The 19,211-nt window shown below is 43.6% G+C and overlaps 1 protein-coding gene across 1 annotated transcript in view; it reads right to left on the bottom strand.

Annotated features, from left to right (window-relative positions):
- LOC115318820 (arylsulfatase B-like) overlaps nt 1–19,211 on the bottom strand; it is a 77,462-nt gene that overhangs the window by 46,314 nt on the left and 11,937 nt on the right. Inside the window, exons 4-6 of the mRNA XM_040211272.1 lie at nt 18,861–18,971; nt 18,504–18,629; nt 4,065–4,191 (exon numbers count right to left, since the gene is read on the bottom strand). Of these exons, the coding sequence (XP_040067206.1) occupies nt 4,065–4,191; nt 18,504–18,629; nt 18,861–18,971 (364 nt within the window). The remainder of the gene's footprint in view (nt 1–4,064; nt 4,192–18,503; nt 18,630–18,860; nt 18,972–19,211) is intronic.

Here is a 19,211-nt window from a genome sequence, read left to right as displayed (position 1 = left end):
TATAAAAATATCGTAAGATTTTGTCGGGTTAGGTTCCTTAGAAACATCATCCCAGTTTTCTGTCAAAACTAGATTATAGAAATCTTCCAAAGTGGTTGCGTTTATGAGTCTGGAAAATACTGGGTTATTGCGCAGGAGCTTGTGTTGTGAATTGTGTTGGGGGAAGAAGCAAAAAAACGGTAAGTGATCGCTCAGATCTGCAGTTAGAACTCCAGAAAATACATCCGTTTTTTGGTAATTCGTTAAACAAATATCGATTAGTGATTCCGTACCTTCAGTTATGCGAGTGGGAACGCTGATTATATTTTCACATCCGCTTGCTTGAGCGATTTCTAATAATGCTACACTCGCAGGTCCATTGGTCAACAGATCAGTGTTCATGTCTCCAACTAAAACTATTTTCTGATTTATTGACATAACATACTCAAGTAATTCTTCAAGAAAATTGAAAAAAACATTTAAGGCACCTGAGGGTGGACGGTAAACTGCAGCTATTATACAACCTCCGTAACCCACAACCAAAGATTCAAAATCATTATTCATACAAGTGAAATCATGCAGTACATGGTAGTTTAGTTTGTTTTGAATGTACAATGCAACACCGTCCCCACGACGAGATTCGCGGCAGATAACTTCACATTTATAATCTTGGAATCGCACAATGTCCGATTCTCCTGAGTACCACGTTTCGGTAAATGCAAGAAAATCAAACGGAGTAGAAAGTGAATCTAGGAAAAGACATACTTCATCAGATTTATTCCGCAGACTCCGTGCGTTTAGGTGAAACAATTTCAGTGTTTTTGCAGTGACAGCTTTATCAGTGATGCACCGATTGAATAATGCGCTGTCATAGTACGAAGGCTCATTATAATCGCGCGCCATTGTTGTGTCTATTTATTTAGTGGCTTTATACTTCCGGAATGTTTACTCAATTTTAGCTAGATCATTGTCATTGTCAATTCGGATAGGGCGATCGCCGGGTTGCTTCCTGACAAAAATCCTTCCGCCCTTCTGCCAGACAAACTGATAACGTTTTTCCGCTGCCTTCGTCTTTGCCTGCCAAAGCAATCTTTTTGTTTGCGCTGTTAGGTTGTCCATTAACCAGATACCCGACGCGTTATCTTTGAGAACAGCCCTTGCCTGGAACCATCGATCTCTAGTAAGTCGGGACGTGAAACGAACGAGAATCGGAGGAACCTTATCTGGCTTTCCGGGCATCCTGTGCAACGCTTCTACATCGTTTTCAGTCAGTTCAGCAACGCCTAGCTGGTCTGATACTTCTTTCAGTTTGTGCCACAGGTTTTCGTTTGGGAGACATGGAAACCCATGCACATCAAGGTTCTGTCTGCGGCTGTATTGTTGAAGCTCATTTACTTCCCGTTTTAAAGCTTCGACTTCTCTTTGGGTTCCGCTATTTTCCAGTCTTTCAACACGTTCCCCGAGTTCTTTAATATCTTGGTTTTGCTTTTTCATTTCCACAAGTATCTCATCATATTGATCTGACATGTGCTGCATAGACAGCTCGATTTTGTCTACTGTTTCTTTTATGGAGAGAAGCGCGTCAACTTTCGCTCCGATCGACATTAAGACATTCAGTTTTCTTGTTATTTCGGCCAACTGGTTCTCGGTTTTCTCTACCGGATCTTTTGATGAGGTTTGTTCCTTTGCTTTTGCAATGGTGCATGTTGAACATTGCCAGGACTCTCTTGTTTCATCGGTCATTTTTTTTAGAGCACTTTTTGTCACACCCGAACATTTGCCCATGTGATAGCTAAAACCACACTCTGAACAAGTCATGCACGCCCCCACTGGCAAGACTTCATGGCAGGACAAACATTCTTCTGCCTCTGCCATTTTTAGCTTCTTTCTAATATCAACCAATAGACAAAAGCAACAGCGGCAGCAGCGATAGCAACACCCAAAAGATCAAAAGATCACTTGATTTTGCATACTAAATGCTACTAATTTTTTTAAGAGTAAATATTTGATCTGAACTGCTACGTATTGTTACTCAAATTTCGGCACACTGGGCAACCAGTACTGCCGTGCTAGGCACATTTCTTCAGTGGGGAGCGATTTGTGGGGTTCGACTAAAAGCACGATTGAAAATTTAGTGGCTCGGAGACCAAAAGTCAGGACTCAACTTTCAGCTCCAGGGGTCTAAATGTAAAGGCGCGACATTAGTCCCAGGGGTCTAAATGCAAGGGCGCGACATTTAGTCCCAGGAGTGTAAATGCAAGGGCCTAAAATTTTGTGCCAATGGTCTAGATGTAAAGGTGCGAAATGTGGTCCCAACGGCCTAAATGCAAGGGTTCAAAGGTTAGACCTGGGGCTTCAACATTGACAATCTAACGGGAGGGGCGGAAAAGTTGCTCCCCTCCACATTAGTCTCCCAGAGGAATAATGATGGTGGCAGCGCATTTGGTGGCAGCGCAAGACTGAATCCTGCTTCCGCTTGTCTGAGAAAGTCGTAGACTGGTAGAAGCGTTAACGCTCCAAGGCGTTGTTTACGTTTACAGCTGTCGCATCTCGGAACCAAAGCAGGCCTTATTTCTTGATGCTGGACTGGAGAACTTATATTATGTTTGTGTGCGGAATGGAGTAATGCAGGTCTTAGACATCAATAAAAAAATCCAGAGATGGTGTGGTTTTTCGTTTTTTTGAAGAAACGATAGTACTCCAAGTTAGGAATCTAAAAAAGTGACATCTGAACTTCACGCGTTTTTTTTTTTTTTTGCTAAAACCTTGATTCATTAGCTTGCCATGTTTTTTTTTTTTTTTTTTTTTTCTAATTTAATACTCCAAAGTTAACTCATTCTGTGTGTGTCTCGGCTGAGAACATATATAGTTCGTGGTTCTTGCTACTTTGACCTTGATGCAAGGGCTCCCTTGTATTTGTTTAACAATGTTTTTTTTTCTGCTCTTGTTGCATTTTCTTAAAGTGGGATACAATTCTTGATTCTGGCTTTATGGGCTATATCTCCATAGGTTCCTGATTCATCTGGTCCAACCCAATATTTTTGACCAACTAGCTCAGCTTAATCCCGTCGTATAAACAATCTTGTGCGTGTGAGCCGCTCTGCCAATAAGGCTTGCAATAAGAAATAAGTTTGAAACTATTCGTACTCTGCTGGAGAAAAGGTAATAAAAGAGCCACATGCAGCTAAATATCTAGGAGTTACCATTACTGAAAATTAGAACTGTAATAACCACGTCCGTAACTTTTGCTCTGTTGCTCTTCTGGGAATTCGACCTAAGCTGTCTAGAACCCCGAGGCAAGTGAAGCTTAAAACTTACAAGATCTTTGTCGGACTTAGTCTAGAGTACGCCCCATATCTAGGCAACCCCTACGCGCTTATAAACACATCTTATCTCGAAAGAGTAAAGAAAATGGAAGCTAGGTTTCTCTGCAAATCGTATAGTGACTGATATGATTAATTTACTGAATTTTCAACCGTGTGTAGCTGGGTGCTTGGATAAAAGGATGACGTTTTTGTACATGATATACAGTGCTTTAACTCAAATAATATACACGGTTACATCGCTCCAGTGTCGCGACCGAATGCTGGTTCTAACAACGAAAAACTTATCGGTCAGTTTTCGTCCTTTAACAATACTCAAATTATTGTACTCTCTCATGAAAAAAAGCTGTGTGGAATCAGCTGTCAAGAAGTACTATATATAGTTCAAATGTAGAAACGTCCATTGCAAATTTAAGAACTGCACCCCTGTGAAAGCATTTTGTTATTGGTGAACCCAATGAGCTATGCCTTTTGTTGTTACTTCTAATATTTTTTTCTCTGTGTCTTTTATGGAGTTCACCCCTACCTGGAACCGAATGAATTCGCAATGATATTAAACATAATAAACAAAAATTACGACTTGCAAACGTTTGACACGTGAAAATCGTGACGGCATTGAAACTAAAACTAAACAAAAAGCGATTACATTGCCCAGACACGTAGACAGACCGAGGTATGTGTGTAGCCTGCTGTCACGACTGTTTATCAGTTCTGCACACGAATAAACTTTCCTTAGTGTAAATAAAAGATTGTATACGTTACCGGCAAATAAGGTTCTGTTCCTTTCTCCTATATAGGGAAACTTCGCGACGTTCTCCTCTGGTGCTGCAAGTGGATCAGCCGCGCTGCCACCGTGAACGGCCTGGTATGACAGGTAGAGGAACAACGGCTGCGCAGACGTCAGGTGGTCAACGTTGAAGCAATAACATATCACTTCAACTGAAGCTCCGAATAACACTAACAAAGGGCCCATCGAACGGCCTAAACATCTACGCCACCTTAGTGCGCGCAGGTTGTTTGAACTGCACAGTTTCCGTAACAAAACACGTACTAGCACAAAACGGCTGGCAAACTAAAACATTATTTTATGCTGCGTCACAACACTCAAATCCAGAAAGGACTCATCACAAATATGCATCGAGACAGTCAGTCTACGTCACTTCATGGCGTATTGTGACAACATGCGTGTCACGTGGTTCTACTCGTATTACCTTAAATTTTATTGGCGACCTGCGCCACCAACAGCGTCACTGTGGGCCACGATTGGCTAGAGTGCCTCAATCTTGCTAGACTGCCGTCCCTCCTGCGTGGGTACGATTCCGACATCTGCTAGCGGAACCGCCATATTGCCTCTTACTCATAGGCAACCAGTTATGTGCTATTTACTGAGATATTCAGCATTAACACTGGTGATACACCACGGGATACTTTAACAACACGTAACATCACACTTCCCATCAGATATGTAGACTTCTAAGGCGCATATTTGAGGTTCAGCTTTCAGTTTTCACGTTTGATGTCTGTTAACCATAGTCACTATCGTTTCATGCTTGTTGAGAAGCGAAATAGAGGCAATGAATTATTATATTTATACAAGCTCTTGGTGTCTGTACAGCCTTGCATTTTCACGAGCCCAAGCCGATTCGCCGGTCTCATGCATACGAGGTGAACACATCGCAAGAGGCAAAATGATGGCCACTGCAAAAACAAACAAAAAAGCGGCACTTGCCCGCCCAAAGAGTGTCACCACTCTAGCAGAGCACAGCCGACAGGCAACACTGAGGCACTCTACAATTTCCCAAATGCTCATTATGATATTTTCAACTGGATTAAATATGCTTTCATGGACGGATATAAGAACAACATGAGACTCGAATTTACCAGTGGTATTTTAAGACCGCGGTGACTCCAAGCTTCAATCGTGCTTTCTAAACGCGCCAGCGAAATTTCGCTATGCAAATTGTTATAAGCCGCCATGATTGCAATCAGTTACTTCACGGCGCTGCAAATTAAAGTTGTGACGTCACGTTGTTGGACTAGAAGAGGGCACCAGCGAAATACCTCAGCGTTGATACTCCGAACGTCTTTATTACACGTCAAACATCTAAAATATGTAGATTTGCGTCCGAAAATTAATGTGCGGCTACCCTAAAGACGAATGTTGTGGATCTTAAGGAATCCACTTCACCTCCTTATCCCTTTCATGCCATCCAGTTATTGTCGTTCTCATATAACACGACACAAGCAAAAGTAGCTATAAGTTTGTTTGTTTTTTCATATTGTCTGGTTCTTGGGCTTACGGCCGCCTTTTTGTACTCCGTTCACTCATAAACTGACAGGTCACTGTAGCAACGAGGTCGGAGGACCAACCAACCGCCTGCCGTACTTCCCCTGACCATTAACCTTTTTCTTTCTCTCTCTTTCTGCACGTAGGTGAAGGCGGGAGCATGATCATGTAGCAAAAGATCGACATATGACCGGTCCAAATGACATATAACCTCCACCTTTCCATCAGATCAGCGGCGAACGCCATACAAAACGTGTTCAGTTGTACCTTTAACAAGTACGATTCAGCATACTGTTTAATACCACGATTAATTTCTATTAATTTTGCTAACAATACTAACACTGGACATTCGGAAGACACATGGGGACCACTTTGGGCAGAAAACGTGTGGAAATTGTGGCTTACGGCCAAAAATATATTTTATAAAAACCAGTCCCTTAAGTAAGTTTGATGCGTCTTTCACGGATCTCAAAACTGAAGTGTTTAATCGCAGCACTAGTTAACGAAACGAATGAAATGGGTTTATAATTTCTTTTAACACATTGGAAAGTAAAACTGTCCTTCCTTTGGAATTTGTGTCAATGTCGGACCCATGTTTTTTTTTGTTTTTTTTAGTTGGACTCCGGTTTTTTAGCTTAGGCAAGTAAACTCGCAGTTACCAAAAAACATACCGGTAGAGTGCGCGCCAATACCCAATATGGCGGGACGTTTAAATGAACAATATTATATTTTTCTTCCGCACGCGAACATTTATTTTTATTTTTGCGCTCAAAGCAACGGGGCACTATATCACAGATTAAATCAGTGGCAACAAGTGCTGATAGCTACCTTATGCTTTGTTTCACTTAAAAATTACGCTCTAAATTCGAAACCGCATAGCCCATGGACCTTTCAAGTGATCCACCTCGTGTTTGCGGTAATTGGAACAAATTAAATAAAAATGGTTCTGTATTGGAAAACATTGTGAAATCTGATAAATGTGTGGCACTAATATTTTTCACCATCGCTGAAGTGCCGCGTTGATGAAAATTTTGTCAAAACAGAACATCAAATTTGAAGGTGTAGGATCACGGTCACAAGGAAGAAGAGGACGCAGGGGGAAGCTGCACACTAGATTTCGTGTTGAAAGTACAATTGTACGCGACTTTTTAAATCTCGCAAAGTTTGGGATATTCACGTCGTCACTATATTTACAGTAATTGCGGTCTTCGTGTCCTTAGCTCTCCGACGATATTCAACGCTGTATGGAACACACAAAATGATTTAAAATAGTAATAACGCTCTAACATATCAAATCATTATTATAGACTACATTTATCAATAAAATGCGTTCTTAAAGATCCTGGTCATGCGATTAGAAGATTAAAAACCTAGTAGTGGAAGTTATGCTGCTGCTCACACCTCAATATCTTCTAGGCGCACCGGCTCGTGCAACAGAAACTCATTTCAGAGCAGCTAAACATGCAATAAAGGAAATATTAAAAAAATTACACCATCTTCCCGAGGGGAACCATGGGGTGATGCGGAGCATCGCGGATCGTTATTAACGGTGTTATAAACGGTGTTAGTAACGTTGTTAAACTTCACGGTCCCGAACCTCAGGTTCTGCTGCTCGACGTTCACGAACCGCCGCTGCTTCACGTTGTCGCAGTTCAGCATCCGCCGCTCGGCGTTGACGAATGGACGCCGCTTCTCGTTGCCGTAGCTCAGGGTCTGCCGCTCGCTTCAAGCGTTTGCGCTCAGCGTCGCGTGCCCTTCGCTGCGCAGCTTTGTCTTCAGTGGACGTAGCGTTGCTGTTAGTTTGTGGGGTGGTGGTCATGCTTGCTTGCGCCAACCCACTAACTGACGGGACTGTTGCTTCCATCATACTTCATCGGAAGAACGTAGTGAAGTGGAGTCAACAGCGGGTGAACTGAACGCGCGCAGCGCGCTACTGCTAGAGGAGGAGAGTTGCGCATGCGCGCGCGGTGTGAGTAGAAGCGAACGCACGCGAAGTGCACGCAGCTGGTAGAGAGAGAGAGCGGAGAGAGTAACGCGCAGCTGTTGGAGAGAGGGAAGGAGGAGAGCTGCGCATCCGTAGTGTGAGTGCAGACTACGACGCCGCGGGACATAGACCCAAGCAAGAGATGCTCCGCATCTCAAATTTGATTAAGACTCGAAGCCGTGTGACAAACTTTCGTCTGGACGCAACGGCGTTCTGGTAACGGAGACGGATTATGGCATTTTAACGATCAAATAAATGTTCTGTGGCTTGACAATGGCTTCCGAAGACACATACTTTAAAATTATTTGCCTGGTGTAAATAAACATTCACACAGAAATGAAGCTTGATAGAATGTCAGCTCGAAATTATATTGAGAGAAGCATATTCAATCTGTGCCTTCAAGGGTAATTGCAAAGAAGAAAAAGTGTTTTTTAACAGTTTAATTGGGACAAGCATGTCACAGATGTGTTTTTCCGCGAACCAAAAAAAAAATGTTTACAGCAATATTTATTGTGCGAGACTGATATTAGGTTAGAGCTATTTCGTCCGTTTTAAATCGCGAGCCACAAAGCTGGTGTTATACGTCACGGAGTGGCTGCTATACTTCCCATTGGCTAAGAGATTGATTGACAAATAAGATCTTGGTTTTAAACCGTTGTTATATGTTGTAATATCCTTTTGAGTGGCATATTTTTACGTTTAAAGACTAACCTATGTAATTAGAGTATTATTCTTTACAAAAGGTTTACAAAACGGGCCTTTCCGTTTAGATTCATACCATAACAAACAAAAAGCTTCGCCATTTTTTCACAGTCGCCGAAGTTCCTGCTCTCGCCTGTGTCGCCTACCTCGACTAGTCATTTCGCCTAAGTGATCAGTGTTTTGTGTTGACCCAGGTGCTTGAGTGAGGCTTCCTGAAGTGAAGTAGTTTGTGTTTAGCAGCTGTTGCAGGTGTTAGTGATAGCAAACGACGCGGGTTTTGGCTTTTATGGTGCGGTTTGTTACTTTCGTTTTCCTCTTTGCTTTCTCAGCGTGTTTTTTTGTTGTTATGTTTTGTTGTTGTTGTTGTTTTTCTGTTTTGTTTTGTTTTTTGTTTTTGTTTTTTGCTTGCACGTGCAAATGCTGATTTTTCGGAGAAGTCAGCTTCCGTAAAATGGCGCCGTTGCTCTGTAGAGTGGTGCCAGATGAGTGATCGCAACAGTGACTCTTCCCACAGTCATGTCGCCCCGAAAGATGACAAGCTGAGTGCTCTTTGGCTAGAGGCAATCCGACGTTCGCGTAGCGACAGACATGTCCAGGTATGTTCTCATCATATCGCTCCGGGGGCCTTCGAGATTCGCACAGTGCGCACCGAACGTGCACGACTGAGACACAGCTGTTAGGTAAAAAATGTGGCACAGCAAGGTTATTACGTAGCAGCTGTCCGCAGGAGCCTTCAGGCGTCTAAACTCTGCGTTTGCCGACAGATCTTTTTTTCTCGGCTTCCGAATCATCTTACGTAAAGTTGTTTGAATTGAACGTGTAGTGTTATAGTAAATGTGTACTGTTATCGTAAATCTTGACTTGCGAGTGTGCCTTTCTAGATCATCTTATTAGTTTTGCTGGTTGCGGACGGCGGGCATAACAAAATAGTTTGCATATTCCGCATGCCTCGCAAAAGCACTTCTTCAGTCACCCTGCGAAAAACGCGAAGCACGGGCACCGTCCTGACTTCCCATACTTTTACCTGCTTTAGAGCAGTTTATACCTGCTAGTAGGTATGTCTACTGAAACTGCAACTTGAAACTAGGGACAGTGCAGAGAGAAAAGCGACAAAAGTGAAAAAGCTTGCTCGGGCAACGTCTGCTCCGCAGCTTTGGCTGCGGAGCAGACGTTGTCAATGTGTGCGTTCCAGCTTAGATCAGAGGATATTGTAACCCCCCAATATTTAATTTGAGAAACTTTAGTCAGAGGTCGGTTCTCAAATTAGTAAACAAATCTCCAAACAAACCTAGCTGTGTTTGGAGATTTGTGTTTGTCCTTTGACCCTCTTGTTCCCCTTCTCCAGGGATTATTTTCATCATTGCTGTCCAGCTCGCTTGCACCTTTGCATTTAATTGCATTATCATCATAACCTTAAATTGCAAGCTTCACCCTTGTTGGTGTTAGACTGGTGGCGGCTGATAAAACCCGTTTGCTCTACTGACGTCTAACCCCTGGTTAGCTCAGTTGGTAGAGCGCTCCACCTGTAATGGAGAGGTCCCGGGTTCGATACCCGGACCAGGCGGATTTTTTCGGTCGCGCACCAGTTACCTAGCTGTGTTTGGAGATTTGTGTTTGTCCTTTGTCCCTCTTGTTCCCCTTCTCCAGGGATTATTTTCATCATTACTGTCCAGCTCGCTTGCACCTTTGCATTTAATTGCATTATAAACAAATAAAGAACGTTTTTCTTTTTGTTAGTTATCACAGAAAAGACTGTCTTGTCACGATTACTTTTCATTTGCCATGGTTTACACCATTCTTGTAATTGCTGTAAAGAGTAATTTAGCTGTAGCTGATCATGGTGACAAGAAACATTTGTATACAAGACGCAGTCATCTGCGAACAACCCTAACTTTTCCGTAATGTCGTTTATAAAACACAAAAACAGTACGGGCCCCAATAGAGACCCCTGGGGAACGCCGGAGGGTACACTTACAATAGCTGAATTCTTTTTGGTTACTTGCACAAAGTGTACTTGACTTGTAAAGTAGGCTTTAACCCACAAATCAATGCTTTCATTTACCCCCAGGTTTCGTATATTATGAATAAGTTCAAAATGAGGCACCCGATCAAAGGCTTTCGATAGATCGAAAAATATTGCATCAATTTACCTTCTATCATTAACAGCTTTGGCAAAGTCGAATACAGTTTCAGCAAGCTGCGTTGCAGTTGACAGCGACTTTCGAAACCCATGATGGTTAGAAAAAATATCTTTGAATCTTCACGAATCCTCTACAGCTCCTTAGACCACAATATTCTCAAGTATCTTACAACAATCACACGTCAGCGATATTGGCCTATAATTTTTATTTGAATGCTTATCTCCCGATTTGTGCACTGGTACGACTCTCGCTGTCAGCCCGTCCGAAGGCACTTGATGCCGCTCTAAACTTTTACTGAAAATAACGACTAGATACTTGGACACCCACTCCGCGTGACGCTTTAAGAATGCGTTGGGAATTTCGTCTGGTCCCGGTGATTTCTTTGTGTTGATCTCTAGTAGTAAAGCAAAAATACCCTGCTCAGGCAATATTCAGATCTCGCATAGCCGAGAGCCGCGCGCCTCTTATCTCGTCAACGCTTTCATGAGTGTTGTCACTATCTACAAAAACAGATTGAAAAAAAGTATTAAACACGTTTGCCATTCTGGCGGGATCAGTAATGATACGGTCATTATCGGTGACACATTCCACACCCTCCCGTGACGGCGCGAGATGACGCCAAAATATTTGTGGGGATGCCTCATAAAATCAAGCATGGATTCTGAAAAATACTTTTCCTTCGCGTCCTTTCGTTTACATTTCAGGGTACGCGATAGTTCATGTATAAGTGTGGTATTACGAGTTATTTATTCTTGTGGCTGCGGGCTATCTTACGTTTGAGTTAAATTTTTTCTAGGGTCACCCACGGGTTTTGTTTTGCTACGCGCTTAACGCTCTTCGGAACAAATCTGTCCATAAAGTAGAAAACTACGCTTTTAAATTAATCCCATAGTTCATTGAAGTCTTCCACACCCTCCAGAGAAGAAAGTTGTAATTTCAAATGGTCGAGAATACTAATGTCATCGGCTCTGTTAAAGTTATACACTTCCATGGTTAAGCACTTTGCGGTTCTGCACGTTGTTGTGACTTTGCCGGATAGCAACACCATCTTGTGATCTGACAGTCCGTCTTCAACGCATTACTTCGTAATCTGTCAATTGTTCAGAGACAAAAATTCAGTCAAGTGTAGAACTAGATGGCCCAGTTATTCTAGTAGGTTCTTGAACCACCTGCACGATATTGTTACAGAAAGCGATGCCAAATAAAAGTTCGCCATTGTTGGTTTCGGTTGGTCCTGGTTCTAAGTCATCCCATTTTACTTCGGGTAGGTTAAAATCACCAGCAATTTTCATCTTGGAGTGATCGGTCACATTTTGTTGTAGGTAATCATGAATAGCCTCCAGAAACGCAGTCGGGGAATCAGGAGCTCTATATACTCCTTCAATCATATAAGTATGCCCACAAAACGTCATTTTGCCCCACAAGCTTTTAGTACCAGCGCAGTCAGACATCAAGATGCGGGCTATGTTATTCTTATAGATAATAGCAACTCCACCTTTATGGGATCCTCTGTCTTTCCTGATTATTTTGTAGGCTGGCGGAAGAAGCTCGGAATCACTTATGTGGCTGTGCAGCCAAGTTTCAGTAACTAAAACCTTATGTGGATTATATACTAGAAGTAGGTGCTCCAGTTCGTCCACTTCATTAACAAGGCTTCTCGTGTTCAAATTAATAAGCCGGAGGCATTCTTCCTTCTCAATTTTTGATCGTCATTTATTTCCCGACTGTGAACCTCGTGGATCTGTGTCTTTTTCGCGACAGCCAACAGAACCATTCCAAATAAACGACTCATCACCGATCTGCATCTTATCGTGTACAAGCCTCACACGTAATCTTCGGTACCTTTCTTTACTTGCACTTTCCCAAAGGTTCCGTCTCTTGTATAAAGTAGCTTGCGAATAATCATTGGACAACGATAACTTCGACACTTTCAGTTTCTTGCAATTCTGGAGTACTTGAACGTCTTCATTGTAATCATACAGTTTCATGATGACAGGCCGACGGCTGGTGAGTTATGTTCCCTGAAATTTTGTATAACCGGTCGTTTGCAGGACCGAATCATCTACCCGAGCGGTGTGCGTCGCTGTGCAAACGCAGTCCAACAACACGAAGCATAAAAATGGCAGATTTAGGACAATAATCCGGAGTCAGTTGTTAAATTAAAACGACTTAAGTTTGTTGAAAACGCCCCGCAGCTTTTTACTCACAGTATTTGCCTGGAATAGTCTACATTTTGAAACGTTACGATGGAAGGTTTACTTTTAAAGACGCTCGCTCCGTCTTCCCGGATCAGCAAGACCGGGTTACCTGACGGCGACGGGACTGAATTTGTTGAACCTCAACCCCACAACAACCAATTTGCTCTCTGTGTTAGTGTGGGCTCCTACTTTCAAGCCCCGCACCACACACCACGAACGGTCCAATTCTTTGTCGCATCGCCGTGCTACACCAAACAGAACGAGATCGCCGTAGTCAGAGCAGCGCTGAGGTGAACGTTGGCTTGTGGTTGCGAACTCGTGGACCCTGTGACTCCCTCCGCTTTCAAATAACACACGACAATTACGAATGATACTTTCCGTCTTCCGGGAACATCACAGGGGCACTTCTCCGGTCACGTCTTCGCTACATGTGCTCGCAAACCCCGGAGCTTCTCGCGTCCCGTCGAACCAAAACAATACCGACGCCATGCTGAACGTGCGTTTTTGCCAGATTTTCTCTGACCAAACAAAAACAACGAAAGCAAAGCGGCTCTAGCTTCCAGCGTACATCGTCGGCACCTTCATCTGCCCCCCCCCCCCCCCCTCTTCTGATCCTCGGCGTATCTTCGACATGACACACCGGAAGTCGAGATGCTGTTTACGTTTTTCAACTCCTCAGCATAGTCAATTCAAGAGCAAATCCAAGGGTCAGCGGCAGGGCGTACTTCTCCGCCCGGGTTGAAAGAGCGGGAAATTCAAATGTGGAGAGGTTCTGACTCCGACTAAATTACGTCTTGTGGCGTAAATATTGCTAATTTTTCTTTTCTTTTCGCGGAGGATTTGCGTTGTGACATACTTGTCCCACCTAGGCTGTTAAAAAATACTTGTTTTTCTTTGCAGTTACTTTTTTTTAAAAGCCTTGACAAAATCTTGTCCGCATGCAGTTTCGAAGACTAGATTTTGCGGCTCGTTACAGCAGGCTACCACGTATCCCTAGTCCCTATTAAGATCCGTGACTGAAAACATTCTGAAAAATATAAAAGGAGGTGGTGTCACCAATAGCCAGGTAGAGACAAAAAAAAAGGAAGATTGGTAATCATGCCCTATATTCATAACGTATCCCATGCGCTAGAAAAGATCGGGAACCGAGGAACTCTGAAGGTAGTTATTCGGCCCTTTACAAGCTGTCTAGTTTAACCATAAGAGTTAACATTATAACAACTAGCAAACACGCTGCACAAAAACAAACGCAGAAAGTTTCTTTCTTGCACGGACGATGCTCTTTATTTTGTTCCTCCTTCATGTGGCAAGCAATATACAATGCAAACTGACGTTGCTTGAGCAAACTGTTAAGAGAACATTTACTATAATACCCAGAGAGTGATTTCCGCACATTTAGGTCTATACTGTCACGATTGCGGGTGTGAGACTGGCATTACGCGATTTATTTTTATTTTTTGTGATAGGCAGAAGTAGCCAGAAGCTCACTAGCGATATCATTGAGGCTGAAGGTATTGCACGGCTAAAAGATGCTAGTGTCAGTGCCCCATTCTGGACGTTACGAAACAAAAAGAAACTTTTTTTGGCAATTGGAGGGATGAGATGCCAGTGAGATACGGGAAATATTGTTGCGCATCTCACGCCAGACGAAGAGTACGAAGCAGTTTTACTATCCGTCTCGTTCCTTGCGCAGATGAACCCCAAAAATATTTAAGTTGTAAGTCACCGCTGTTTTTCTCTTAAGTGTGTGTCCTATGCGTGTTGTTGTCTTGCGTTGTTGTTATGATTCAGACAAAGCTCAAGTAAATGGAGAATAGTTTTGATACAACCTAAGAGCCCCAGAAATATTTACATTGCTATTTATATGGTAGGAGCTGTTTCTAGAGTTACTAGGATGTAAATAAAAATTAACGAACATACAGAAAGTGCAAATACCTTTGTACTTTGTACCATTCTCCTTAGCGGAAAACGAGCATTGGCAAGCGGCCTTCAAGATGCTTCGACCATCGTACACACCGCCTAGCCGATACCTATTGAGCGGGCCTCTACTTGACGCAGAGTATGAGCGGGTGAAAAGTCATGTGGAGGAGACTTTGAAAGACGCTACGTGCCTGAATGAACATTCGAGTGAATGAACATTCGAGAAGAATCGGTGATAAACTCTGTCGTAGCTACGCCGCAGCCAGTGTTCTACACGTCAGTTGGAACAGGCACAAACCGGCACACTGCGTCTTTTATCAGCGGCGAAATATGGGATGTCATTGATTCCGTCGAAAGTGAAAAGGTAGTGGCACTGGTCGCGGACAACGCTAGCAACATGCAAGCGGCATGTCAAATGGTTACAAGCAAATCTCCGCACATCGCAACGATCGGATGTGCTGCTCACGGGCTGAATCTGCTCCTGAATGATCTCATGAGGCTAAAAACCTTGGAGAAGGTACATCAGACATCCAGAGAAGTGATCAAGTATGTGAAGCAGACTCAAGGAGTTGCTGCCACGTTCCAACAAAAGCAAGAGTCCATAGATAACAAAGGAAGTTCCACGACCCTCAAGCTGCCCAGCAAGACAAGATGGGGCGCCGTTACCCTTTCACTTCAAAGTTTGCTCAGGAACAAAGAAGCTCTGAAAGAGACCGTGATCTTGGAAGATCTGAAAGTAAACAAATCAGTGCGGCAAGCAATGTTGGACGAGGATAGATTCTGGAAGCCCTTGTGCCGCTGTTTCAAACTGGTGACACCCGTTCCCTCTTCCATTACATAATTGGAAGCCATAAAACCAAAGTGATCACGAAGCTGGCGACCAGCACTTTAACAGACCAGGAGAAGGCTCGCGCAAAATAAATCATGAGCAGGCGCAAGGAGTTTTGCTTGCGACCCATTCATGTCGCTGCTAACTTGCTGGATGCAAGATATAGGGGAAGGAACCTTGATGACGCACAAATTGCAGACACATTTGACTGGATCTCAAAGCAGGCTGAGTACCTTTCGCTTGACATCGGGAAGCTGCTTTCTAATCTCGCAGAATATAGGGCGGCTACGGAGATTTTGTCCAGGGCAGCACTTTGGGAGTCTGCGAAGCATGTGGAACCACCCCCCGGTGGCAAGGACTCTGCACTAACCAGCCATTGATATTCCTGGCATGTCGGCTTTTGCAGATTCCCCCATTGTTTGAAACGCGTGAACAAAACTGGTCTCAGTTTGGGAATGTACACACAAAACTGCGCAACCGGCTTGCACGTGAGCGTGTGAAGAAACTTCTGTATGTGCTATGTATCTGAACTTGAAAAAATTTTCGACCAACGTGAACGCGAGTTTTCCTTTAACCAGCGATTCCGACTCGGAATAACAAGTGCTCGGGAACATATGCAACGCTATTTAGCCTTACCAAAATATGGTATTTCGCCTTGGTAAGCTGTTGATATTACATACACCTTAATTTGAAGAATTTCAGTTATTGAAACTTCCCAAATGGTCCTGCCTTATCATATTGTGTCGATGTAATAAATGCGTCCACGCAGCAGGGTTCGGCAGTATCGCGATACAAATGTATCGCGATAGTATTTGAGAAATACATTTTGTATCAGTATTTCTGTATCGCGATACTTTTTTTTCACCAGTATCTGTATTCCTCTACTGAAATACGTTTTGAATGTTTCTTTGTATCGCAATACAATCAGGGTGAAATGTATTTAGTTACATCTCTTGGAAAATACCCCCCCCCCCCCCCCAAAAAAAAAAAAAAAAAATCTTAATGCATTTTTTTTTTTTTACTTTTGAGGACATTAGGGTAAAGGAGATTCTGGGGCATTGTTACCATGCTGACCAAGGTTCCTTCTAATTTTCCAAACTATTTTTCTATGCGTCCTCTTCTCTCTTCTGAGAAGTGCTGCGTAGTCGGGGACTCGAACCAGGTGGCGTGCCAGAAGTGGAGTCGGAGCATCTTGTGCCGCAGGTCCTTAGGTAGGGGTTTCTTGAGTCATTGTTTGCTAGCATCCAACCCCCTGCTAACCGTGTCTTTTTCCCTAGCTTACACAGTGCACCCAGCCGGCAAAACAGATTCACAGTCCATTGCAGCAGGAGCCTGGCAGTGGTTGACTTGAAATAGTAGGATCACTCACGCAGTGAAGTTCAACACATATTCGAATGCGTCTGCGGCTGCACCCGTGATATTGCTATTGCACGATTCAAGGGTACGTCATCAGCCGACGTGAAAGTGACCCGCTGCTCTGGTGATCCGAAACCCAGAACGTAGGTCAGACGTGGCCTCGCTGTGCCGACCCAGACTTCGTATACCTGCGACTCGTCTCGAGCGTGCTGTTTCTCCGAGAGCTCGCACCTGTGCCGGCAATATCAGGTCGCAATCCACGAGGTCTCTATCCGGAGTATGCAAGACGAAACTTGAGGACTGCAATCCATTCGTCGGTGGCGAAGGTTTGGTAGGAAGGACCTTCACAACAGGAATGCCACCGTATCGTTTTATCAACCGTAACAGAAGACATGTGTTGCAGGATGCTTCAGGTGGTCCACTATTCTCGAAAATTCCAAATGACACTGCCTACATGATCTTCAACGAGGCAACCTACAACGAAAGCACGTATTGTCCTTTCATACAACAGAGCGGTAAAGTTTCACGTTCAAGGCTACACCTACAGACAAAGAATACCAGTTCATTCCACCGTGACGTCATGTGATAAATGTTGACAGGGGCGTCCTTAATGGACAGGGGCATGGTGACATTTTGATGGAATTTAGGATGACAAAGAATTTATACAGAGGTCGAAGTCTTTTCGCATCATTCGTCAGAGAGACAGGATGTCAGAGATTGGACCACGGTCAGTCTTTGATGGAACGTTTTTTCGAACCCACTGAAGACTCCTGGTCGTCCGAAATCACTACCTTCAAGGCAAGGTGCCAGTCCTACGGGAAAGTAATTTCAGAATCAAAAACTTCCACTTTCAACTTCAAGCTTCATCTCGTTTGGCGACTCAAAACATTTGAAAAATGTATGGCAGTATCAGTATTTTGGTATTTGTATTTCAGCCCTCCCTAAACTGTATTCCTATATTTGTATTTCCAAATACTTTTCGCCTCTATTTAAAATGTATTTCCTATACGTATCGCGATACACCTTTACAGATATATTTCAGAATCACTATTTCAGCTACCATTTTAATGTATCCCAGTATTCGTATTTCCTAATACATTTTCGAGTATTTCTGCCCAACCCTGTCACGCAGCAATCTCAATTTTTTCCGAATTTCCAATTTTCCCTAAAAAAAACGGAAAAAAATTTTTTTTCGGGAAATCCAATATTTCACGAACTATTGCATCTCTATGTAGGAGACGTTAGTGAGGAGATGTGTGTTTTGGTGGGACAACTGTGCGAGATGTAGCAGGTATTGAAGAGGGCCACAAAAACGTCTTTTTTTAGGCAGAAACGCGTTTTGAGAACGGGAGCGCCCGTGACCGCGCCAGCGGGGGTTTAGTCGAAAGCACGTACGCGAGCTGTTCGGTTGAGGCGCGGAGAGTACACAGGAACGGAACCGGGGCGGCGGCAGTGGGGAGGCGAGAGTGCGTGTCCGCAAAGCGCGACCACGTGGGAATTTCGCACCGACGGCTACCGGAGGGTATGGGAAGGGGACGAGAGGGAGAGCGTCGCCGGGAAAAAGAAAGGCGGCATCTATAGGGAAAAGGAAGGGAGGCATTGAGAGAAATCTTTGCAGTAGGTAAGGAACGATGGGGAGAAGGGGAGCAATGCCTCTGCTGTAGAATGAGTCAGTGCGTAATACACATCAGTATTTTCTGGTGGGACGGGGCACCTAGCGGCACCGCTGTAAAAGAATATACGGCTTTCGGGCATTTGCATAGAATAATAGATACATGCCTTACCTTCGCAGTGTTCCGGTTTCGAATGAGCAGCTTGGCTCGTTCCGTGTAGAGAGTAGTTGAATAATTTCCGGTTTCATTGAACAGTGGTGTCATGTTCAGCCAAAAGTCGAGCCCAGTCTGATTTTGCTGTAGTTAAAAATTTTTGTAGATTTATAAGCTTATTGTCATTCAATACAATCAATTGTACCTATTCATAGCGGATTATTTGAAACAAGATCAAGTCTATTTACGCTGTCGTCATTTGGAAAGACATGTTTACAATTTTATAGAAAGTTTCTTACTGTTTCAAATAATTGTTGATTAGTCGAATTCGAAATGGTAGTGGGACAACGGGAATGTTATGCTATTATGACTTACAAATTCTATCGTGTGATTGTAGTAATCTTCTGCGCCATTATAGTAACCGTAGAAGCTGTCAAATCCTCTAAACGTCGGCGTATACTCCTTACTGGAATATCCGATGTGCCACTGAAAGACAAAAAGTAATGTATCTGTTTTTAAGGCATTGAAAGGGAAAAACGCTGGAGGGCAATTGTTAGTGTTCACGACATGACGACATGCAGCTCTATAATAGGGGGCTCCACAACTTTGTGCCCACAGAGCAGCTTGGGGTGCCGCATTCCGAAGCGCATAAGTGCTGAGCAGAGGCAGTGCAACGTCCCAAGCTGTATGGGGGACCCAAAGCGTCGGGGCCCGCTGTTGTAAAAC

Source organism: Ixodes scapularis, unplaced genomic scaffold, assembly GCF_016920785.2.
Source record: "Ixodes scapularis isolate PalLabHiFi unplaced genomic scaffold, ASM1692078v2 PGA_scaffold4__175_contigs__length_147842914, whole genome shotgun sequence".
In the NCBI taxonomy this organism is placed as follows: Eukaryota; Metazoa; Arthropoda; class Arachnida; order Ixodida; family Ixodidae; genus Ixodes; species Ixodes scapularis.
The sequence above is the reverse complement of the archived record's forward strand: the minus strand, read 5'-3'. Positions and strand labels throughout refer to the sequence as shown.